The 27,422-nt window shown below is 33.7% G+C and overlaps 1 protein-coding gene across 1 annotated transcript in view; it reads right to left on the bottom strand.

Annotated features, from left to right (window-relative positions):
- The window catches only part of LOC128986285 (serine protease HTRA2, mitochondrial), a 52,929-nt gene that overhangs the window by 11,440 nt on the left and 14,067 nt on the right, over positions 1-27,422 (bottom strand). Inside the window, exons 4-5 of the mRNA XM_054406564.1 lie at positions 4,861-5,052; positions 1,931-2,075 (exon numbers count right to left, since the gene is read on the bottom strand). Coding sequence (XP_054262539.1) covers positions 1,931-2,075; positions 4,861-5,052 — 337 coding nt within the window. The remainder of the gene's footprint in view (positions 1-1,930; positions 2,076-4,860; positions 5,053-27,422) is intronic.

The raw sequence follows: 27,422 nt of genomic DNA, 5'->3' as shown, positions 1-27,422 counted from the left end.
ATCTATCTGGCATGCTGTAGTAAGAAGTTTAATGTCATTACTAATGATTAAAGGTAGTAGAAACGCGATTATGTACGTAGAATACGCGACTCCTCCATTCACTGTAATGGTAAAACGACCGAACGCCAAGACACTGATGCGACGTTGCCGCTTTTCACTCGCCGCGGCCTTGTATTAGAGGTGGCTGTGGCTAAACACATCCCTTGAAGGTCCATTGAGATCACTATCCCTAAAGGTAATTAAAAAAAAATTAACCATCATTATTGTAGCCCCTGATCTAAGAAGGTTGCAAACCTATTTCAAATTTCTTAAATGGTCAAAAAGTTAAGAGGGGGTTCAAATTACATTACTCTTCAGCCAACCTGTATATTCTAATAGTTTAATAAGGTGTGTTAAAAAGCCACACAATCAAATAGGGGGGTTTCATCACTAGGGCATAAAGTGACTCTTTTCGACCCGAGCCTATCGGAAAATGAGCGAGGGTCGAAAAGTCAATTTTGGCCCGTGTCATGAACTATATCTTTTGTCACATTGCATTATTCAATAAACTAAAGTTGAAAACAAAAATACTTTTCAAGTAAAGATAACCTCTCAAAACGACATCTAACTTTTTTCAATTCTGCTGATCTAAATAGGCAGCTGTGTGATAAGTTATTCAATCATTTTATCTATTACAATTGTGCCTACATAATACCATCGATATTCATTTCTTTTTTTAATATCATCACTTTACAATAGACCCTCTCTAAACCGACCTTGCATTAACCAATAATTGTACTATCCGCCCTCACTTTTGTTTTAACCGACTTTATTTTAAGAGCAGTTCGGTTTAACTGGTGCTGTCTATGAATATTGGCATTTCTGCTCCCATCCTCGGCGATGGGAACAATATTCTTAGCTCTACAGGATGTTACTAATAACAAGTTGTTATGTGTTTATCCTAAAACATATTGCATACTGTGTGTGTTAAGCCGCTTAGTTTATTACATGGAACCATGCTTAGGCTTTAATAACACTGTAAAAATTATAGTTTTAAAATAAAGTGTGTTTTATCATATACAGTACTAATACAATTACCGAACATAAAAATGGCATTGGTGAAACAAAACAATGGAACAGAAATATTGGACCGCCTTGACAGCGGTACGTTCTATAATATTACTAAAGGTAGTAAAATATTGGTATAAAGGTATAAATATTGGTATTGATTGACTCTTGCTTACAACTTACAACTATAATTTATTCCACTGAAATAATTTGACTTTACTGTGATTTAGGTTTATTTGTGACTTTTCTAACGTGAGTACTTAAGAAAGAAAGGAGACAAATGTTGGTAGTTTATTTTGTAAATAATGCACACACGACTTTAGAATAATGATTCTGAATGAAAAGCCCTTCTTTTTTTAGTTTTTAGGGATTGTCCGTTTTAACCAACCTTTTGAGTTATCCGACCTAGGTCCAGTCCCGTTCAGGTCGATTAAGAGGGAGTCTACTACACATCAATATTTGACAGGTGATTTGTCTTAAAACTCAAATCTATTGTATCAAACAACAACCAAAATATTATTGAATACTTAAAAATAACCATACATTTGTTAGTTAATCCTCCAGTAAATAAAATGCCTTCTCTAGAAGCCATATACTGTATGCTGAACTATTGACAAGAAAAGAATGCTACAATAAGCTAAAACCTAACCTGATGAATCAATCGATAAATAATTTCAATCCATTTGATTGCTTACAATTGAAATTTACAACTGTTTACAACAGCTGGTTTTTAATCCCTAGGAAGTAAAAATGCTACTTTAGACCTGCAAAGCATAAAAACTGCTCTTAAGCTGCAGTGTTTTTATTTAATGTTATGGCAGACTAAAACCAAGCAAAATCACTATAAGGAATATTATCTTTAAATAACTGCAAATATGAGTACTTTTGATTTTCTCCTGAGCATTCTTCAAAAAGGTTTTGGCGTAGTCAATTGGAATTGCAAAGGATATTCCTGCAGTCACTTTCATGGCGTTGATGCCAATCACTTCTCCGTCAAGATTTACCAAAGGGCCTCCTGAGTTTCCAAACTAAACAAAAAAAAAAAACAAGAAATGTAATTCATAAATAATGTTGTAGTTTCTAAGCACAGCAAAACATCAATTTACAGTTATTACTAATTATAATATACAGTAGACTCCCTCTTATCCGGACACCTTTTAACCAGACATCGGTTTAACCGGACTACACTGGGCGGAAATGACATCTCTTTAAACGGAAAATTTTTATCAGCACATTGGTTTAACCGGACTAGATCAGCAGGAAGTGGGTGCTACTGAAACCACTGTTCTCGTGGGAAAGATTTCAGACCAGTGATCACAAGTCTAAATACAATGCTCTCCTAAATTTAAGTTAAATATCACAGCAAACGGTCCGTATTAACGAGGTTTTAGTGACGTCGGTTTATGCGGAAAAACCGTTATCCAGACTGGCCTCGGTCCTGAGGAGTCTGGATAAGAGGGAGTCTACTGTAACTATCAATCTCTATTACATGTCAAAAACCCAAATGTCCACATTTCCATAAAACTTTTATGATGATTAATAATAACAACTAAATAGGATGAAAAAGAACCTAAACCAATGCCAGTATACTTTCCAAAAAATAATGTATAGAAAAAAAATACTTTTTAAAATACCACGTTTTTAAACGCACATTCTACTTTTTAGTCTTTAATGTGTAAATATGTTAAATCTATTTTATATGGCCTGTTAATACATAACCAAAACCTTATTATCTGTTTAATCAGATGTTTTATATTCATTTTGAAATGTTTGCTTTATATTTAGAATCTCTCGGGAGCATAACCTGTACCTCTTAACCTCTGCTCTTTGAAACTTGAGTATTTACGGCTGACTTCAATAAATTCATATATTTGACTATTTACATTCGTCCAAAATGTAAACATTAAAACTTTGGAAGCCCATGGGGTGTATCCCAAGGGAAACATGAAAATAAAATTATTTAATATTGAATTGTCATCCGTTTGTGGGCTATGTTTCATGTTTCAAGTCTCTGGCTCATCGGGAAGTTAGTATAAAATCATTTTTTCAATTTGTACCAGACAAGAAAGCAGGCTAATGAAAACGAGCCCATAGGGCGTAGCCCAAGGGAAATATGAAAGTAAAATGATTTAATATTGCATTGTCATCCATTTGTGAGCTATGTTTCAAGTTTCAAGTCTCTATCTAGCTCATCGGGTAGTTGGTTTAATATCGATTTCAAAATTTGTACCGGACAACAAAGCGAGCTAATAAAAACGTTTTAAAATAGAGCAGACATGGGTTTAATAAATAAATAAATAAATAAAAATGCCTTTATTTACGAGCGAGATTCATGATACATGTTTTTCAAACTGACTCAAGTCACTAAATCTAAACTATCCTAATATATTTACATAAGTATATACAAGAAATGTCAACAGAATGATTTAAAACATAAATTTTACACTTGTTTTTTTCATTGCGGCCCTGAATGAGTTATAAAATTTCGAACCCTTAATCACTTGAGGGAGGCCATTGTACAACTGCGGGCCGAAATAAGAAAAAGACCTTCTTCCAGCCTCAAGCCTAACTTTAGGAAAGTGAAGCCTGAGGTCAGAGCGAGTACTACGTAGACAGATCTCCCTCCTGTACTTCAGCCTCTCACTGAGGTAATGAGGCTCTCCCAGCGTGAGCACTTTGTGGACCAGGCAGCAGGTCAGCTTTCTGCACATGTCATCCATTGGGATGAGCTTAGCAGCATCTCGGTAGGATACGTGGTCAAAGCGACTAAGGCCAAAAATGAACCTTATGGCAGAATTTTGAATTCTCTGAACTCTTGCCATGTCCTCCTTAGAGATGCTGTTTCCATATGCAGGAAAGCAATATGTGAAGGCTGGAAGGACCAAGGACCGCATGAGTTGCGTTTTGGCATATTCTGGCAGGGGAGTTTTAAATCTGCTAAGACCTCTCAATCTTCCCACTGCACGTTGGACTGCAGATGTGACGTGGTCAGAAAAAGAGAGGTCCTTGTCAAGTACGACAGTTTAGTAACATTATACAAGACATAAAATATAATATTTTTTTCCTTCCTCTGCAGGGCTGCGTTAAGGGTCAGTGGAGCCCTGGGCAAACCCAAAAGCAGTGCCTCCTTTATTTCCTAGTGCGGGCAGGCAGTGGTTGAGGGGCACCCGGTGGGGGCATATGCCCAGTCTGCCTGTTTATAAAAGTGGCCCTGTTTCTCTGCCAATAATTGTTATTGTTTCTATTGGCAATTTATGTTTGTAGCAAATCCATTTGAATGGCATTGTTTCTGTCGATAAGAAAGAATTCACTTATAGAGTATTTACTTGTATTAGTTGTTTTGTGTAAAAACAGATCTTTTAGATTTGATTTACAAGAAAGCATGTATTTCACATGGCCTTAACATTCTCTCACAAACAAATAAATCAATAAGGCAGTTGAGTTATTTGAATTAATTATCCATTGAATTTATACAACCTGGGGGAACCACCACCAACGAAAACGTTCAGCTGAAGATCAGAAAACTTTGTTTGTTGCAATTTGATAGCCTTTGTTTGTGGTAAATAGACTTAGTTTCTTTTTAATATACAGTATTACAAGTAACTATGTCCTGTAATCAGAGTTCTGTTTAAAACTTAATACACCCAGAAATAGGATAGGACCAAACACACATCCACAACCCATGGTCCAGAATGTCATATTTTTAACTAATTTCACTTCTGCGGATTAAAAAGGTGGTATTAGGTCCTAAAATTGTAAGAAATACACTTCATAAAATCATACAAGGAATGTAAGTTTCAATGTTATGCTCACAGTGATAGGAGCATCAGTCTGAATGTAATCCATATCCTTGCCATGGAGTCCAATCTCTTGACTAGTGCGGAGGCTGGAGACAATGCCAGCAGTGACAGTGTTGGAGAGAGACAATGGACTACCCATGGCAACCACCCACTCTCCTACTCGCAACTCCTGGGATGATCCCATGGTCACTGTGTTCAGCTTGCGCTACAAACATTCATCCTGCTACAACTATTTAAGAATATTTAGAAACAGAAACTTTCTAAACAGCTTTTAACAACAAAGTACAAGCAATTAATACAAACCCTTTAAGAAGCGCAATGCCTTTGTTAAAAATTCAGTCTAGGAATATTTTAATTTTTATCCTTCCCTCGGCAGCCGCTAGGTAGCCCTAGACTATCGCGAGTGCGCGGCCAAGTCAGCTGACTGAGTGAGAGAGAGTGAGACTAAGAATTGGCTTAGAGAGATAGAGATAGAGTACCGGTAGCATGGCTGCCACATGAGGGATCCTAGCGGCGGCTGTGCCAAGCTCATTTTGGCAGCCAAATTCCAGTCTGATTATTATTCTCCAAAGCATTTAACTTCTTAAAGGGTTTGTATTAATTGGTTTAAGTAACTAACAATTATTGTGACACCTAGAATACTAACAACTTAATGCTTCTCAGCCTGTTGGGTAAGATCAAAGTGCAGTGTAAAACTAACAACTTTCACTTGACAAATGTTTCATGCCCAACTTCATTGGCTTTGTTGGAGTAACATATAAAAATGTAAGTACCAATCAATGGTAGGTTGACAATCTATATCTATACTATTATATAAAAATCTAATGGTATCTGTCTGTATGTGTGTTACTAATAGGTGCAAAAGCTACTGAACCAACTAGGCTTAAATTTTACAAAAATATAGCTACCATACCAAGGACCATTATAGGACTATTCACATTTCGATACTGACTGTAGACTTTGCCCCTTTGGCTAAAAGTTCTGAGGTGAACATTTTAACCCTTCGAGTGTTATGTGCCGTAAAAGCGACTCATAACACATTCGCTGTAGTGTTATGTGTCGCTTTTGCGACTCACAAACACTGTTTACGGCGACGGCTCTGGGACTGACTGAATCGGATTGAACTGGATCGAGTTAGGTATCGTTTCTTTCAGCAGATTCAGAGCTTTCTCCTAATGCCTGTTTCTATATGCTTTTCATTTTAGTTCCGAAAATATTGTAGCAGACAGCTGACGTGCGTATTTGTAAACAGCTTGGTTAACCTCGCACCGATGACTGATGTGTTTTATTACGTTTATCATTGTTTTAGTGTTAAAAATAAAAAGTAGTGATATACGTGGTGCATTATAAGAAGATTTAAGTGATTTTGAAGGGCTGGTTGATGATCCTGAAGAAGTAGTGATATTGATGTAAATTATCAGCCAGATTCCTAGCTATGGTTAGGCTATGCATTCTTAGCTAAACGCTATGTACCGAAATCTGTTTTTTGCCCATAACTTATTTATTTGCAAACCTACTTCCTTATATTATTATATTTTTGGAATCCTCATAAAATTCTGAACAAAGTGGCTATTTTAACCCTCCGAGTGTTATTTGCCGATGCTTCGAAACATAACACACTTTGTGTAGTGTTTTGTGTCGATGCATCAACTCACAAACACTGTTTACGGCGAACGCTCTATGACTGACAAAATCGGATTGAACTGGATCGAGTTAGGTATCGTTTTATTTGGCAGATTCAGAGCTTTCTCCGGAGGTCTGTCTCTAAGCGCTTTTCATTTTAGTTCCGAAAATATTGTAGCAGACAGCTGACGTGCGTATTTGTAAACAGCTTGGTTAACCTCGCACCGATGACTGATGTGTTTTATTACGTTTATCATTGTTTTAGTGTTAAAAATAAAAAGTAGTGATATATCAGAAGATTTAAGTGATTTTGAAGGGCTGGTTGATGACCCTGAAGAAGTAGGTAGTGATATTGATGTAAATTATCAGCCAGATTCCTAGCTATGGTTAGGCTATGCATTCTTAGCTAAACGCTATGTACTGAAATCTGTTTTTTGCCCATAACTTATTTATTTGCAAATCTACTTCCTTCTATTATTATATATTTGTAATCCTCATAAAATTTGGAACAAAGTGGCTATTTTCAAATATTTATAGGCCTATAATTTATACAATTTCATTGAGCGCAAACTTAATTTTTTTTCCCAAAATATTTTTTTTTACCTAAAAAAGTTTTTTGAAACAAATGTTCCTTATGTTTTATGTATAATATTGAAGCCCATGATTTTCCAAACAAAATGGTATATAGAACAGTATAATTAACATTGTTTTCAAGCTTCTCAGATCCGTTTTAATAAAACCTTGCAAATGAGCAAAAAATAGGCAGACATTATGGCCAAAACAAGGGACACTCGGAGGGTTAAAATATTTGTAGACCTATAAATTATAACAATTTATTGAGCGCAAACATAAATTTATTCATTTATTTTATAATTTTTGAGAAATGTTAACCCCACAAAAATTTTGAACATTTTTTTGTAATGTTTTATATGTTACATTGAAGCCCATAATTTTCCAAACAAAATGATATATAAAACAGTATACTTTACATTGTTTTGAAGTTTCTAAGATATATTTTAATAAAACCCTGCGATTGCGCAATAAATGGGCGAACATTAAGACCAAAACTAGAGACACTTGGAGGGTTAAAAGTAAATATTGATTGGTCTCCATGGCTGCGATGAGAACACTAACAATGTTTGTTTACATTTGCTTTGACATTTAAATGTAAACAAGAAGAACTGCTAAACTGCATATTTCACAATTTCAGACAGCTGATACAAAAAAATTAAATATAATATTTTTCATAACTATGAGGTAGGTTTACTTTAATCTAACATTTTATCATGGATTATTTATTCTAAAACTATGTCAATGATTATAGAAAAAAAAAGATTCTATAACCGTTGCTGTATCAACTCCGGCTCTGCTTTGGATTTTTTTAAGTGTCTTAAGTTATGAAAATAATGTTATTGATATGTTTTCATGGAAACAGTATGAAAATTACAATGTATAGATATTTAGTATGAACTAGCTGTGTGCCCGTTCTACGCACGGGGATCTTATAGTAGTCAGTTGAAACCTTCTTATATTAAGATTAAGAGCAGCAATTAGTTTGCATATTTGCAGATATGCTGGCAAAACTATTATATATAAACCTTCGCAAAATACAGTATCTGACAGTTCAAGCCAAAATAAATGCTTCGCAATTAAATGTCGCCCGGATCGTGTTGGTCCATATGTCCAATGATTAAACTTAAAAATGTTTTATAGATCCATGAAGCGTAGCCCTAAAGTAGGCCTATAATTGAAAGTTACTTTCCACATCGGTTAACTTAAACGTATTTAAAGTACTACCTTAACCTCACCATTTAACACTTTATTCCGGTTGACATTTTCAGTATCAAAGGTGCTCTTGTCCATTCCGTGAAACACTGAGAAATAAGGACATTAATGCGTTACCAACATACAACAAAACAACACAATACAACAATCCAACAAAGGCCACGAACTATTGATACATAAACAATATAAAGGCGTAAACAATTCATGATGGTTTGCCCAACAAATGTTTTACTCAAATAGGTTATCATTTTCTTAGCATACCGGGTAAGCTAAGATTTGGAATCCAGGCAGAAAAAGCAAAACTTATACAGAGTTAAGACATCACTTAAATTGAATACGGACGGCTCTAATAAATAAGGTGCAACACCAACGATATCTAATTTGTAAACTACCGGTTTTAAGGAAAAGAACCAGTACCTACGTAAGAACCTACCTAAGAATTACAGTAAATCGGACCAATTAAATACATTAATATCTAGCTTCGAGGTTATTGATCTCTTGCTTTTGGATTTTCTCGTAAAAAGTTATAGCATAAACTTATCGGTGTCAGTTTGAAAAAAAAGCAACCTTACCCAAACAACTTTTTGTTATTTAATAGATTACGCATTCTCTAAACAATGATTAGTACATCTATTAACATTCGAAGGAAATGTGACGAAAATCACACAATGTTGGGGTTTTGGTCATTTGTAATTATATTTCTTAAGTAGGTAGGCCATGTATTCTATGGAAAAGTACCGGTATCAAGGATCGTCGTCAAAAAGGTTGTTATGAATAAATATGTAGGCTTACGTACCCAAGATATGAGCTATGGGCCTATTGGCTGTATGGTCCAGCGATTGCATCACACGGTGAGTAGAAACAGAAAGTGACACATTGGAAAAGCGAGTTTAGCACTTCCTCTGTTAAACCTCTGTTACAATCACCCACTGCAGTTGTGATTTTTTACTTTACACTTTACACAATCGCCATTGAAGCGCCGTCAATGAGTGGAAACCTTTTTTGTAAGCTATTGGCGACGATCATTTCAGTGTCACAGCCCTATACAACACTGATTCAAGGTCTTCTTCTTTCTGGTTGTCAAAACTCAAGAAACATTTTATACTCAAAGAATTTCTGGTTCCGATTTGGACGATGTCTAGTTATTTAATTTCATTTACGGTTACACTATTAGACTATATTATTGCACTTGCGATTAATTAAATCCGTTATGTAAGAAAAACGTTTTTAATCTCACTTGGTTGGGATTTGCTTTCAAAACGTGATTCGAAATAGTTGCGGTATTTGTAAACAGCATTTGTAAACATGTCATTGACAGCTAGAAAAAATAATCTTGATCCGAACAGCTGTTCGTTATTTCATAGACGATTCTGTGATAAAAATTGAACGAAAATTTGACAAAAATCGCACAAAACTGCATTTTTGAACGTCCATAATTTTATTTACAAAGTAGTGAGGCTATATTTAAATCACTAAAGACACTCTTGCCAATCCAGTGAATACATTAAAATGGCTTGGATCTTTGTATGTATTCTGGTTTTCACGGAGAAGATTGCGTAAAATGCCATCTTGAGTGTTACAGACAAAGGGACAGACAGACAGACAGAAATTGAGATAAGACTCGTTTCTGCTTCTTTAATGTATAAAACGTAAAAATAACCTAAAAGTATATAATTCTGAGCAATGTACAGACAAAACTCTAATTTTATTTATATAGATTTGGAGGCTACTTTAAATAAATTCTAACTGCTTAACATGTGTTAGATTAACTTAACATAACTTGCACATCACATTGTTTTTTATATGTAGCCTATATTTAGGTAAATTAAGTTATTGTGTTTTGCTAAACCTATGCTTAAATTTAGCTTAAGAATATCATCAATAACTAAATTGTACGTTGTTGATTTTTGTTTTCTAAAATCTGTTGTATATGTGTAACCATATTTAATTATCAAATGGTAATACAAAATACTCTTGTTTTATCTTAACATAGCTTTCAGTTCACATTTACTTTATTTGATACATTTATTATTTGTGTTTTGCCACACCACTGATTAAATTAAACCAAGGAAAATATCACAAAACTAAGCAGTTGAAGGCACTGAATTCCCTGCAGTGGTTTACAGAGATGTCTGACGCACAACTGCGTCGCTTGGTCTGTGGATTTGATGATTGGTGACGTCATATGATAGTTAGAAAAACTGGTCTTTACTTTACTGCATCACTATATGCGACGTTTGGTCTATTTCAAGAAAACTATGATAATTTTCACTATTGTCTCCGCTGTAGACCTGGCGTCGCAAATATGCGACATTAAAAAGCTTTGAAAAATACAAAAAACAAGAACACATTATTTACAAACACGATCGTAGCGTATTACAATGTAAATGATCACTATTTTACAGGTTTTCGCCCGTGGTCTGTGTGTACTGTTATCCAAATGACAGCCGGTCTATGTGTAAGATTCAAATGTATACCTCGGTCTGTGGCAATGACCGCGGCGTCGCATATATGCGACGCTTAAGTTGTTTGTTGATATTTTTGTAGAGTAGAATCAGAGATGCGTTTCATATACTGTATTTGCTATTACAATTTTTAGTACTTGATGCTTTGATAATCATATTAGTTTCGTCTGCTGTCTTTAATGCTAAATTATTTGTTTAAAATTGTTTATAGTACCTATAGATATTGTTTCTTTAATATTTGAAAAGACTGTATTGATAAGGCACAGCAATATTTCAAAAGTTTATAACAGCTGACTTAGTTTTGCTAATGATTTATTGTGAGTGAAGAAACTGAAGATAGAAGGATTTGTGATTTAATATGAAGAAGAGTAAAATTTTAAAAATGTCCATTTAAATTTAATAATTAGTATTTTTGCAACTTAAAAATTGAAATTTAAAATGTCAATAATAAATTAAAAGATATGTAATTAAGGGAGATGAAGGTAAATCATGTATGTGAAAGTTTTATTACTTTTATTCAAAGATTTGGTCAGTTTTTCTTTTATCAGCCTACACAAGATTTAAAATTAATCAAAACCAAAATGGTGGTATCCACTACTTACCAGATTTAAAAGTCATAACTTAAACGTTTCGGACGCGTTGCAGAAAGTCAACAGTCCCGGAAGGTCAAATAATTTATACCTGTTCCGCTAGGTCAAAAACTACAATGTTTGCAGTGTCTGTAGATCAAAAATCCCAGTTAGTCAAATAGTACAGTCCGAGCTAAAAACGTGGTCTATGTTAAAGCAATTGACTTATTGGGAATTTGACCTAATGCAACAGCAGTTTTAATATAACGAAATAAGATAAAATATAAGTTCAGTTTCGCTGAGTCAACAGTGCCGGAAGGTCAAAAGTATAATCTGTTAAAAACAACGATAGTCCTCTCGACACATGACTTCAATAATTTCGCGTTTTGGTGTACTTAAAGTTGTGCTAAAATTTTGAAAATTGGCACAGAGCTTCTTGGTTAGTCCTACTCGATGACTATTTTGTTGGAACTTTTAACTATTTACAGATCTAATTAATAAAAATTGATATGTATGGTGAAATAGTTTTAAATCGTGATTTCTAACATGAAAAAGTTAGCATGCTAGATTTTTGTTTGTTTTTGGGTTAGAGAGGTTTTGTCTGTGGCAAAGTTGTAGCCAAAAGTGTGATGCGTAAAATATATTTTTTTGAATTTTTTACAATCAGTGGTTCAATAGATAACTTGGGTTGAAGAGGACGGCAAATTTAGCATTTCGCAACGCATGGAAAGAACTACATCGTATGATGCGACTGCTGAGTGGACTTTTAATTTACAGTTCTAAGAACAAGAAAAAGATGAATATACAGATCACTAGTACATTCATATTATTTATAAAACATCTTTCTGTATTACCAGCTTACATTTTCACTTATAAGAATACATCATAAACAGGGTGTTAAAAATAAGCGGGGAGATACTTTACCTAGTAATTCCTTGGGTCAAAATAAACAGAAAATCAAGGATAACATTTTTTCCGAAATCGCTTCGTTAACCAGATATCCACCATTTTTTTATTTTTTACATACAAATATTGAAATATTTATCTTTGCACTTTTCCAACCGATGTTATTTATGAAACTTGGTATGTATGTTAAGGTAGGAGAGACCCATGTTATAAAAAAAGATTCATCTCGATTCACCCTAAAATTTCAAAATTTAACACTTAACTACAATATAATATACTTTACTACACCACAATATTTACGTATCACCATAAATCTTTAACAAAATAAAACGTTAACATTTTTAAAATCCAAAGTAAATCAATATAATCTTTATTTTTTTAAAAATATAAAAAAGGCGATGGTAAAATAACGACAGGCGAGTTTCGATCTGGGTGTTTCAGGTTTGAATCTAGGAGGATTTAACATTAATTAGGTAACATTAATGTTTAATCCTCCTAGGTTTGAACTGATTGAGAGGAATACATGAAACCGAAGGGGGGAGGTAGCAACAAGTGCACTAGTATTTACTAGTGTCCAATTACAATTTGATGGATTTAACCAAAACCATTTCTATTTCACTTATTTTCAGCTGTTAAATTTCAAACGATACGTTTTAGCGGCATCAATAACGTTATTATCATCATCATCGTTTGAGTTTGGGTTTGCGGCAATGTATTTTTATGAATAAAACCTTTAATTTGATACCAAACTTGACCTCTGCTGCTATTAATTGACTGTATGCACTATTAATTAACAGCTGTGTCTAAGGATTATGTCGGCCTTAGTCACAAACAGGACAAAAAGATCGCTCCACTCATCCCACACTCATCTCCATTCATACTTGGCTTAAAATGCATACATTTGTATGGTCGCCATTTCAAAGCAACATGGCTACATTATCAATGACAAACGTGGAAAACCTTATACGAGTGTGAGTAAGTCCGAAAACAGAGTAAGTCCGAAAACAACTCTAAAAAACAATAAGCAATAAATTGCAAGAACCGTTGCTTATATCATTGGGTATACACGTATGTACTGACGTGTATACTCAATGCTTATATCGAACGGATGTACATCGTGAGAATTTCCATTAGTTGTTCCATTTAGTTGTGTGTCCATTAGTATAATAGTTTAGTTGACTCTTTTAAAGTCAGCGGAAATTGTGACTGTTATTACCCTTGAAATGATGTTTGTGTAGTACTTTGCAATCCTACCAATGCTTATAGAATCATACGATTACAATTTTCTGGTTAGAATATGTCACATAGAGTGGTGACTACTGTATCTTTTTGGTTTGCTTGTAAAACAGGATCAACAGAGATTTTCCATCGACTTAAAAAATACGATACTCTCAAATTGTTCATTGCAATAACAAACTATCACACAGTTTGATGAATATTTGTGTGTAAACCACATACAGTACACCTGTATTCTATCTATTTTTCCTTTTATTATTCCAAGACTTTATAGAAAATCACGCATTACGTGATCAGTGAAGAAAGGCTGTATCCCATGTGTTTTATAGGTAAAGAAGTAAAGAAGAACACTGCTTCAGGCCAGAGCATTCAGTTATCATCAGCAATTGTAATTCCCGAATCAGTAACTGAATCAATAGTCAATTATGTTAGGGTTTGTTGATTATTTATAATGCACATTACATGCTCCATTTGATAGTTTATAATTTACTCGGAATCTATAAGACACCTTTGGCTTGTATTAAATATTGGGTTGGGCCGTTTAGTATTTTGAATACAATAGGGGTACTCGTCAAACAGTTAAATATTATTATTTCTATGAATTTAATGGGTAACTTTAAAGATTAGGTGGAATTTCTAACAATACTTCACCGTAATCAGCAACAAACATACATAAGGAATTCCAGTTATTGCAACAGACGCTCTGACAGCCCGTCAACATAAGACCATGCTGAAAAAAATAACGAGATAAGTGAGTGTAAAGTGACTATTTATATCCGGTCGTCATACGCCACGAGACATTCCGTCAGTTAATGGGAGGCCCACACCTAGTCCAGGAGCTGAGGGGTTTGAGCATGCATAAAAGTATTACGCAATGTTATTGCTGATTATTGTAATATGGACTGTGGTGATCAAAATTACGTATGTCGCAAAAATACGTATGTTAGTATTTCAAAAGTGGTCGATAAGGTGGGGGGGAGGGGGCAAACATGGCGGTTTGCGCTATGCGTTAAAACGCTGATAGTTCGAAAACGGTAAAAGATAGAACATCGGTTAAAACGTCGTTGTAATGCTACTCATGTGGACAACAATAATGGTTATTGGGTCCGAGGTCGTATCTCTATAAATAAACAAGTTATTGTATAAAATATGTAAAAATTGACTTTTCGTGTAGTTTTTTTACCGAAAGTAGAATTAATTTGTGAGTGTCGCAAAGAAGTAATATCAAATATCTTTGCTGATAGTTGTAATATGGACTGTAGTGATAAAAAATACGCATGTCGCCTACTTTTCAGGTGGTCGAGAACTTGGGGGGAGGGGGGCAAAGATGGCGGAACGCGCTATGCATCGAAACGACTGTAGCTCGAGAACGGTACGAGATATGACATCGGTTAAAACGTAGTTTTAATCCAAAAAATATTACCAATAGAAAAGGTCATTGGGTAAAAAGTTGTATATTAACTAATAAAAAAGTTATAACAATAACAAGTTTAACAAAATCTACATTATACATATACATTATCTACATTATTTTTTTCGAAAATCGTATGGATTGTTGATAAATAATAGTGTAATTACTTAATTACTCGGCTAAATATTAACTAGATGCATTTTCTTATAAGAAAAAATATATTATTACGAATACATTTGGTTGAAAATGTAAAACACGGCCTCCAAACTAAATATAATACTTGGGGTTTCACCGCAATCAAATGCATAATACAGACTACCACTACAAATCCAATTTTAATTATTATAATGTTGTAGGTTATTACAATATGATTATGTAACAGATTCTTATTCAATACAGTTATATGAAATTAAAAACATTACTACAAAAGTAAATACCTTATAATAAAAAATACGGCAAATCTCTTCTTTCTATCCATAACAATTACACTGGTTGTTCGTATTATTTGTTATACCTATTTAAATGTTTTTAAAATAATGATTGGTTGTATTTTGTATTTCATTATACACTTAGTATTAAAAATAAAATAATGATAAATAAATAATCAAACAAATAAGATAATAATTAAATATGAAATATAATAGATAGTAGTTTAATTCCATTGTAAATATAAACACCATAAACTTTAAATTTCTTGACCGCTCTCATGCATTAATTATAAATATAATATATATAGATAATATATATAGATATAATATATATATATATTATATAGATATATTATATATATATATTATATATTATATATTATATATATATATATATATTATATATATATATATATATATAATATATATATATATATATATATTATAATATTATATTATATTATATTATAATATTATATTATATTATATTATTATTATATTATATATATTATTATATTATATTATATTATTATATTATTATTATATTATATTATTATTATTTTATTATATTATATTATATTATATTATAATATATATATATATATTATATATTATATATATATATATTATTATATATATATATTATATTATATATAATATATAGGGTACTTTCCTGTTATAGGGAACATTCATTATTATCGATGATTTTTTCGATATATCGATATTAACAAATTGAAACATATCAGCTGACAACTGCGATAAATATTGTTCAGTATATGAAACTGTTCTAAAAAAATAACCAAACATAACTAACCAAACTTGCTGTAACATTTAAAAATTCCGTGTTTAACTTGCCTTTTCTATTATCAAACCCAAACGGAAGTTTTAAATGGTACAGCAAGTTTGGTTGGTTATGTTAGGTTAGCTTGGAATAGTTTCATTTCTTAATCCATATAGACTATTTTAGCCGAAACAAGATCAGTTAGTTGTTGTTGTCAATTTGTATTTGTAATAGATCTGATCGGAAAACAAAAATATCGATATATCGAAAAAATCATCGATAATAATGAATGTTCCCTTTAACAGGAAAGTACCATATATAGATATATTAATATATATATAGATATGTATACATTTGTATCAAAGAAAATATTTAAAATTTGTTTATTTGTATTACAGGTGCTAAGAGAAATTAAAAAGGTACCTATTTAAATTCAACAAATAATATGAACAACCAGTGTAATTGTTATGGATAGAAAGAAGACATTTGCCTTTTTTTATTATAAGGTATTTACTTTTGTAGTAATGTTTTTATTTATTTATTCCAACGGGAAACCCATTACATTGAAACATTACAAAGAAATACAATAAAAATCAAAGCAAGATGTGATACAAATCTACAAATAATTACAACAACAACAACAACGTAATTAATAATTAATACAATAGTCTAAATTCAACAGCAAAAAAAGTGTGTACTATGAACATGTAACAATATAACATCACCTTATACCATTTATCAAACCATTAACAACAAATAAATATTTTCAGACTTACAACAACAATAAATATATGTATAATTTTTTTTTCTTTGATCATGCAACAATAACAACAAATAAATATTTCAAAAAGACAACAATATAATAATCTGACTTTTGTTAAACTAATGAATACTGAATTGCTAACAAAAAATATAATCTGACTTAAATACTAACAAAGGTACAGAAAAATATGGTTTTTAATTTCATATAACTGTATTGAATAAGAATCTGTTACATAATCATATTGTAATAACCTACAACATTATCTAAAATATTAAAACGAAACAGTGTTTTTTTATTTCACGATTCTGAATCAACCACTCGACGGATTTTCATGATTTTTGTGTTGAAAGAAAGATCATTTTGAGAACTAGGGAATGTCGAAGCCATAATTTTAGTTTAGGGTCCCAGTTTTTTAGAAATTAAGTTTTAATTTTTGAAAAGTCTAGCAGCCGACGCTAAGATTCTAAACTAGCTTTTGGCATAAAATAATTTGCTTAACATAACAGCTGTAAACATTCAGCTTTTGTGTCACAAATTCAGCATTTGGATAAAAATGTAAATACATACTTAGGGTTGACTTATTTATACTATGTGTAATGCTAATCATTGATACGTCCAATTCTTCTGTAAGAGGATGACAGATTAATTTTATATACATAGTAAAATACTAGGATGTTCAAATTATTTTTAAAGCAATCTTTGTAATCTTCGATTTGTTTTAGAGCAACATAATTTGTTTTAACCAACAGCTGGTTAGTTATAAAAATGCCCTATAGAACTATGAGGTTATTTACTCTGATTGTGTCATTGATTATAGGAAATAAGTAAGATTAGTAGACCACTGAGATAAGTAACACCATCGATGTGTACAAGTCGAGGCTGTGTACACGAGTTTAAAAAAAGATATGCAAATTATTTTACTGCTCAACTTTTTTGGAAAGGGTAGGAAAATCACAATTTTTACATGTTTTAATTCATCTAGGCAGCTTTTTGTTTACAATCAATGTTTTTGAATGCTTGAACTTTGTTTGGATTAGGCCCAGAAATATTGATGTCTTAAAGATGGAGATCAAGAATCCTCAGGAATACGATTTTAAATTACCACCACAACCTCAGACGGGTTTTATCCAAAGATATACAGATGAATGACATAGATTGAACACAACGTCATCATTGACCTAGGATACTGCAATTAGACTAACCATCCTTTTATGAAATCTAAAAAGTTGTTTGGCGTTTATTTAGTTGTGGTTACGTTTGGAGGCGCTGAATATTTTATAGTTTAAATAAATGAATATGGTGAATTACGATGTACATTGATTCAATGAGGATGGTTTAATTATCAAGGATATTAAACTGATAACGGAATGGATAATAAACATAGACAATTAATTACGTAACTAGCTTTATTAGCGTTTTTACTTTTTAAATTCCTTCAAAATGTGACCAGTTCTTTTGTTTAAATGAGTATTATTTTATTTTTGACTCAGCTGTTTACAAAACAAACTAATATGTTGTTGTGTTAACTTTTCTTTGTTTACACTTTTTTATTTAGCAATTGATCATGATGTCAGAACACCAACGTTATAATAATGTGTATACTTTGAATTTTATTGGAGGTTTTCGTTTTATTTTAGGGAGTTTCAATTCATACCTACTGGAAATTGTGTATAGTATGAGTAATTGTATTGTGGGGATATTGCTTATGGAAGAGGCAGGTATGCGATGGAAGGTGATATCATTGACTAGGCCTTTACACTTCTGAATTTACTCTTTCTACTGTAGGCTGCAATAAAATTTGTCTTTATACGTGTAAACTAGCTGTTCTGAATTATAGGCCTACACAGTTTTAACTGACTACCCCCGTACGTAGGACGGGCTAACACCTCGTAATAATTAAAATTGGATTTGTAGTGGTAGTCTGTATTATGCATTTGATTGCGGCGAAACCCCAAGTATTATATTTAGTTTGGAGGCCGTGTTTTACATTTTAAACCAAATGTATTCGTAATAATATATTTTTTTCTTATAAGAAAATGCATCTAGTTAATATTTAGCCGAGTAATTAAGTAATTACACTATTATTTATTAACAATCCATACGATTTTCGAAACAAATATTTGTATAATGTAGATTTTGTTAAACTTGTTATTGTTATAACTTTTTTATTAGTTAATATACAACTTTTTACCCAATGACCTTTTCTATTGGTAATATTTTTTGGATTAAAACTACGTTTTAACCGATGTCATATCTCGTACCGTTCTCGAGCTACAGTCGTTCCAAAGTATCGTATCACCAAAGTCCATATTACAACTATCAGCAAAGATATTTGATATTACTTCTTTGCGACACTCACAAATTAATTCTACTTTCGGTAAAAAAAACTACACGAAAAGTCAATTTTTACATATTTTATACAATAACTTGTTTATTTATAGAGATACGACCTCGGACCCAATAACCATTATTGTTGTCCACATTTGTAGAATTACAACGACGTTTTAACCGATGTTCTATCTTTTACCGTTTTCGAACTATCAGCGTTTTAACGCATAGCGCAAACCGCCATGTTTGCCCCCTCCCCCCCACCTTATCGACCACTTTTGAAATAGGCGACATACGCAATTTTGATCACCACAGTCCATATTACAATAATCAGCAATAACATTGCGTACTACTTTCATGCATGCTCAAACCCCGTCAGCTCCTGGACTAACAAGGGTGAAGATCGATAAGGCGCTGCATTTGGAATGGAATAATTTGCACAGGTGAGACCCGAAAAAGTCAAGTCCCCAAAATGTCTTATACACTTACATATATATATGAATTTGAACGGATGGTGTTTTTGGCCTCTAGGGACTCAAAACGAAAAATTACATCGGTCCCGGGTCCAGGTGTTGCCATGAGTACTACGGTAATAGCTTATTCCCTATATGCGAAATTCGCTAAAAACCTAATAATTCTATAGAATAACTAGCTGTACCCGCTGGCTTTGCCCCGTTTAACTAATTAATTTTCAAGATGAGCTCGTTCGCATGGCTCAATCACGTCCTGGTTGAAGTTCGTTCGCTGAGCTCACTTGCCTTGGGGTTAACTCGCCTCCAGGTTGAAGTTCGTTCGAAACGCTCACTCAGCTTTTGGTTGCAAATTAGCTGTTGTCATAAATTGTTTAATTGACACAGCTGTTAAGATTCATTAATTCCTTTTAAATATCAAAAATCATAAGGTTAACATGGGAAACTCCAGAGCCACTGGGGCGAAGCTCGAATGCCCTATCATAATAAAAATTACTCAGTTTTCCTATTTAATGCCCAAAGAATCGGTGTATCGAATTTCAGCCTCCTAGGTAAATGGGAAGTGGGAGAATTAGTGATGATGAGTGAGTGAGAGTGAGTGTGTCAGTGAGGGCTTTGCCTTTTATAAGTATACATAGCACATTAAACCAGCTGTTAGTTAAAACAAATTATATTGGACTAAAACAAATCGATGATTACAAAGAATACTTTAAAAAATAATTTGAACATCCTACTACTGTATTTTACCATGATTTTACTATGCATATTTAATTAATCTGCCATCCTCGTACCGAAGAATTAAATGTATCAATGGTCAGCATTACACATAGTATAAATAAGCCAACCATAAGTATGTATTTGAATTTTCTTCCAAATGCTGAATTTGTGTCACAAATGCTGAATGTTACAGCTGTTATGTTAAGCAAATTATATTGTACTAAAAGCTAGCTAGAAGCATTGACTTATTGGAGAAGGTTAGCATCGGCTGCAAGACTTTTTAAAAACTAAAACCTAATTTATAAAAAACTGGGACACTAATTTTAAATTATGGCTTTGAAATTCCCTAGTTCTCAAAATTGTCTTTCTTTCAACACAAAACTAATGAAAATCCATCGTCTGGTTGATTCAGAATCGTGAAAAAACCCCATTTACGTTTTAATAATATATATGATAGTTTGGACAGGTTTCAACCCTTCCGAGGCGTAATACATTTACACAGTTTATATGTAGACTACATTATAACTCATAAAATAGTTCTACAATTAAATGGTTCTCCTTTTACAAACGTATATAATAACCAGAAATTTTCAGATCGTCCTTGCGGGTATTTTATGCCACAAATTTTGACGAAAGGCAATAAGTTACCTATTTACAGTGTTGACCAAACAGTTGGCAAGAAGCATTAATAGATAAGCTATGTACCAAATATGATAATTTTAGCTCTATTCTAATTATGACAAAACACGAAGTAACTAAAAGCGAGTTTTGTTGGTGTAGTAAGCGTTGCAGGAGGTCTACATTACACTGAATCGACGTTCACTTTTATTGCTTTTGATCTTCCGGCACTGTTGACTCAGCGAAACTGAACTTGTATTTTACCGTATTTCGTTATATTAAAACTGCTGGTGCATTAGGTCAAATTCCCAAGTCAATTGCTTTAACATAGACCACGTTTTTAGCTCGAACTGTATTATTTGACTTACTGGGACTTTTGATCTACAGACACTGCAAACATTGTAGTTTTTGACCTAGCGGCACAGGTATAAATTATTTGATCTTCCGGGACTGTTGACTTTCTGCAACGCGTCCGAAACGTTTAAGTTATGACTTTTAAATCTGGTAAGTAGTGGATACCACCATTTTGGTTTTGATTAATTTTAAATCTTGTGTAGGCTGATAAAAGAAAAACTGACCAAATCTTTGAATAACATTCCCATTTGTTGTCAAGTCTTTCTAGGGAACTCTTTATTTAAGAAGGGAATGTTGCTGGAAGTCAACAGTCCCGGAAGATCAAATAATTTATACCTGTGCCGCTAGGTCAAAAACTACAATGTTTGCAGTGTCTGTAGATCAGAAGTCCCAGTAAGTCAAATAATACAGTCCGAGCTAAAAACGTGGTCTATGTTAAAGCAATTGACTTATTGGGAATTTGACCTAATGCAACAGCAGTTTTAATATAACGAAATACGGTAAAATACAAGTTCAGTTTCGCTGAGTCAACAGTGCCGGAAGATCAAAAGCAATAAAAGTGAACGTCGATTCAGTGTAAAATAGACCTCCTGCAACGCTTACTACACCAACAAAACTCGCTTTTAGTTACTTCGTGTTTTGTCATAATTAGAATAGAGCTAAAATTATCATATTTGGTACATAGCTTATCTATTATTGCTTCTTTGTGTTGTTTGGTCAACGCTGTAAATAGGTATAGCCTTTCGTCAAAATTTGTGGCATAAAATACCCGCAAGGACGATCTGAAAATTTCTGGTTATTATATACGTTTGTAAAAGGAGATCCATTGAATTGTAGAACTATTTTATGAGTTATAATGTAGTCTACATATAAACTGTGTACATATAAAATGTATTACGCCTCGGAAGGGTTGAAACCTGTCCAAACTATCATATATATTATTAAAACGTAAATGGGGGTTTTTCACGATTCTGAATCAACCAGACGATGGATTTTCATTAGTTTTGTGTTGAAAGAAAGACAATTTTGAGAACTAGGGAATTTCAAAGCCATAATTTAAAATTAGTGTCCCAGTTTTTTATAAATTAAGTTTTAGTTTTTAAAAAGTCTTGCAGCCGATGCTAACCTTCTCCAATAAGTCAATGCTTCTAGCTAGCTTTTAGTACAATATAATTTGCTTAACATAACAGCTGTAACATTCAGCATTTGTGACACAAATTCAGCATTTGGAAGAAAATTCAAATACATACTTATGATTGGCTTATTTATACTATGTGTAATGCTGACCATTGATACATTTAATTCTTCGGTACGAGGATGGCAGATTAATTAAATATGCATAGTAAAATCATGGTAAAATACAGTAGTAGGATGTTCAAATTATTTTTTAAAGTATTCTTTGTAATCATCGATTTGTTTTAGTCCAATATAATTTGTTTTAACTAACAGCTGGTTGAATGTGCTATGTATACTTATAAAAGGCAAAGCCCTCACTGACACACTCACTCTCACTCACTCATCATCACTAATTCTCCCACTTCCCATTTACCTAGGAGGCTGAAATTCGATACACCGATTCTTTGGGCATTAAATAGGAAAACTGAGTAATTTTTATTATGATAGGGCATTCGAGCTTCGCCCCAGTGGCTCTGGAGTTTCCCATGTTAACCTTATGATTTTTCATATACAGGGTGAATTTTAAATGAGTTCCCCCCCTACTTTTTTCTACATTTCTCATGATATCATCTCCGGACACGTCAGATCATTGTTGAGTAGTAAGTACTTCATTTTGACTGGGTATAAATTTTTGGCCGCCATCTTGGATCTGCCATATTGGATACAAAGTTTTTTTTTTCAAATGTAAAGGTAGGGTTGTGACCCTTTATTTCAAACTAGAATTTTACGCTGATTACAATGCCGCAATTAGTTTTTAAAAATCTTAATCCGTTCTAAAGTTATGAGGACTTTTTATAACTTTATTTTTAGCGCATTTTAACATTGTGCATTTACAAACTAAGACCATAATCTCAAAATAGTGCTAGATAAAGATAAGTATACACCACCATTCATTGTCAACATATTTTCACTTGGTTATGACGGATGTAGTTTTTTCAGCCGCCATCTTGGATCCGCCATTTTGAAATGAGATCAATTTATTTAAATATGAAGGTGGTGTTGTGACCCATCATTTTGAGCTACTTTTTTATGCTGAACTCAATGCCGCAATCCGTTTTTCATTTGCATCTTTGGTTTTTGAAATATTGAAATTTTAAATAAGAGTATTTTAATATTTCATCAAGACAGCTTGATAACCAAAAACGGATTGCGGCATTGAGTCAAGTATAAAAAAGTAGTTCAAAATGATAGTTCAAAAAAAATTTTGTATCCAATATGGCGGATCCAAGATGGCGGCCAAAAATGTATACCCAGTCAAAATGAAGTTCTTACTACTCAACAATGATCTGACGTGGTCCGGAGATGATATCTTTAGAAATGTAGAAAAAAGTAGGGGGGGAACTCATTTAAAATTCACCCTGTATAAAAGGAATTAATGAATCTTAAAAGCTGTGTCAATTAAACAATTTATGACAACAGCAAATTTGCAACCAAAAGCTGAGTGAGCGTTTCGAACGAACTTCAACCTGGAGGCGATTTAACCCAAAGGCAAGTGAGCTCAGCGAACGAGCTCCAACCTAAAGGTGAGTGAGCGTAGCGAACGAACTTCAACCAGGACGTGATTGAGCCATGCGAACGAGCTCATCTTGAAAATTAATTAGTTAAACGGGGCAAAGCCAGCGGGTACAGCTAGTTATTCTATAGAATTATTAGGTTTTTAGCGAATTTCGCATATAGGGAATAAGCTATTACCGTAGTACTCATGGCAACACCTGGACCCGGGACCGATGTAATTTTTTCGTTTTGAGTCCCTAGAGGCCAAAAACACCATCCGTTCAAATTCATATATATGTAAGTGTATAAGACATTTTGGGGACTTGACTTTTTCGGGTCTCAAGAATTTATACGAAAATACACTATTGCAATATTTTGGGGACTTGAATTTCCGTATGTGTATAAGACATTCTGGGCACTTGACTTTTTTGGGACTCGAGAATTTAGTACTTTTCGAGGACCTGTGCAAATTATTCCATTCCAAATGCAGCGCGTTATCGATCTTCACCCTTGTGTGGGCCTCCCATTCACTGACGGAATGTCTCGTGGCGTATGACGACCGGATATAAATAGTCACTTTACACTCACTTATCTCGTTATTTTTTCAGCATATTCGTTGACCCGTCTGCAGGTCTTATGTTGACGGGCTGTCAGAGCGTCTGTTGCAATAACTGGAATTCCTTATGTATGTTTGCTGCTGATTACAGTGAAGTATTGTTAGAAATTCCACCTAATCTTTAAAGTTACCCATTAAATTCATAGAAATAATAATATTTAACTGTTTGACGAGTACCCCTATTGTATTCAAAATACTAAACGGCCCAACCCAATATTTAATACAAGCCAAAGGTGTCTTATAGATTCCGAGTAAATTATTATAAACTATCAAATGGAGCATGTAAAGTGCATTATAAATAATCAACAAGCCCTAACATAATTGACTATTGATTCAGTTACTGATTCGGGAATTACAATTGCTGATGATAACTGAATGCTCTGACCTGAAGCAGTGTTCTTTACTTCTTTACCTATAAAACACATGGGATACAGCCTTTCTTCACTGATCTCGTAATGCGTGATTTTCTATAAAGTCTTGGAAAAATAAAAGGAAAAATAGATAGAATACAGGTGTACTGTATGTGGTTTACACACAAATATTCATCAAACTGTGTGATAGTTTGTTATAGCAATGAACAATTTGAGAGTATCGTACTGTTTAAGTCGATGGAAAATCTCTGTTGATCCTGTTTTACAAGCAAACCAAAAAGATACAGTAGTCACCACTCTATGTGACATATTCTAACCAGAAAATTGTAATCGTTTAATTCTATAAGCATTGGTAGGATTGCAAAGTACTACACAAACATTATTTCAAGGGTAATAACAGACACAATTTCCGCTGACTTTAAAAGAGTCAACTAAACTATTATACTAATGGAAATGGACACACAACTAAATGGAACAACTAATGGAAATTCTCACGATGTACATTCGTTCGATATAAGCATTGAGTATACACGTCAGTACATACGTGTATACCCAATGATATAAGCAACGGTTCTTGCAATTTATTGCTTATTGTTTTGTAGAGTTGTTTTCGGACTTACTCTGTTTTCGGACTTACTCACACTCGTATAAGGTTTTCCACGTTTGTCATTGATAATGTAGCCATGTTGCTTTGAAATGGCGACCATACAAATGTATGCATTTTAAGCCAAGTATGAATGGAGATGAGTGTGGGATGAGTGGAGCGATCTTGTTGTCCTGTTTGTGACTAAGCCGACATAATCCTTAGACACAGCTGTTAATTAATAGTGCATACAGTCAAAGGTCCGTGAAGTTGAAGTTGAAACCGAAGGGGGAGGTAGCAACAAGTGCACTATATAGTATTTACTAGTGTCCAATTACAATTTGATGGATTTAACCAAAACCTGTTCTATTTCACTTATTTTCAGCTGTTAAATTTCAAACGATACGTTTTAGCGACATCATTAACGTTATTATCATCATCATCGTTTGAGTTTGGGTTTGCGGCAAAGTATTTTTATGAATAAAACCTTTAATTTGATACCAAACTTGACCTCTGCTGCTATTAATTGACTGTAAGGTCCGTGAAGTTAGCCCCCCCCATAAAAGCACTAACAATTAAACTAGTATTAATGGTTAGTGCTTCGTTAGTGCTGGTTAGTGCTTCAACTCCCATCGTTAGTGCTCTTACGGTTCAGGAGCTATAACCGAAAAACTGTGGGGGGGGGCCAACTTCAAGGAAGTTAGCCCCCCCCAGTAGTAATATGTGAGCACTAACTTTTAAAACTGTACCAACGGTTAGTGCTTCGTTAGTGCTGGTTAGTTCTTCAACTCCCATCGTTAGTGCTCTTACGGTTCAGGAGCTATAACCGAAAAACTGTGGGGGGGGCCAACTTCACGGAAGTTAGCCCCCCCATAAAAGCACTAACAATTAAACTAGTATTAATGGTTAGTGCTTCGTTAGAGCTGGTTAGTGCTTCAACTCCCATCGTTAGTGCTCTTACGGTTCAGGAGCTATAACCGAAAAACTGTGGGGGGGGGCCAACTTCACGGAAGTTAGCCCCCCCATAAAAGCACTAACTTTTAAAACTGTACCAATGGTTAGTGCTTCGTTAGTGCTGGTTAGTGCTTCAACTCCCATCGTTAGTGCTCTTGCGGTTCAGGAACTATAACCGAAAAACTGTGGGGGCACAGTTGAAGTTGACAACTCAACAGTTTTTCTAGTTACAGCTCCTGAACTGTAAGAGCACTAACGATCGGAGTTGAAGAACTAACCAGCACTAACGAAGCACTAACAGTTGGTACAGTTTTGAAAGTTAGTGCTAACATATTACTACTGGGGGGGGCTAACTTCCGTGAAGTTGGCCCCACCCACAGTTTTTTGGTTATAGCTCCTGAACCGTAAGAGCACTAACGATGGGAGTTGAAGCACTAACCAGCACTAATGAAGCACTAACCGTTGGTACAGTTTTAAAAGTTTGTGCTTACATATTACTACTGGGGGGGGGCTAACTTTCGTGAAGTTGGCCCCCCCCACAGTTTTTCGGTTATAGCTCCTGAACCGTAAGAGCACTAACGATGGGAGTTGAAGCACTAACCAGCACTAACGAAGCACTAACCATTAATACTAGTTTAATTGTTAGTGCTTTTATGGGGGGGGCTAACTTCACGGACCTTACAGTCAATTAATAGCAGCAGAGGTCAAGTTTGGTATCAAATTAAAGGTTTTATTCATAAAAATACTTTGCCGCAAACCCAAACTCAAACGATGATGATGATAATAACGTTAATGATGTCGCTAAAACGTATCGTTTGAAATTTAACAGCTGAAAATAAGTGAAATAGAACAGGTTTTGGTTAAATCCATCAAATTGTAATTGGACACTAGTAAATACTATATAGTGCACTTGTTGCTACCTCCCCC

The sequence above is a fragment of the Macrosteles quadrilineatus genome, unplaced genomic scaffold (assembly GCF_028750875.1).
Source record: "Macrosteles quadrilineatus isolate MER2022 unplaced genomic scaffold, UCM_ALF_1.0 Scaffold_2__2_contigs__length_208266976, whole genome shotgun sequence".
NCBI classification, from domain to species: Eukaryota; Metazoa; Arthropoda; class Insecta; order Hemiptera; family Cicadellidae; genus Macrosteles; species Macrosteles quadrilineatus.
The sequence above is the reverse complement of the archived record's forward strand: the minus strand, read 5'-3'. Positions and strand labels throughout refer to the sequence as shown.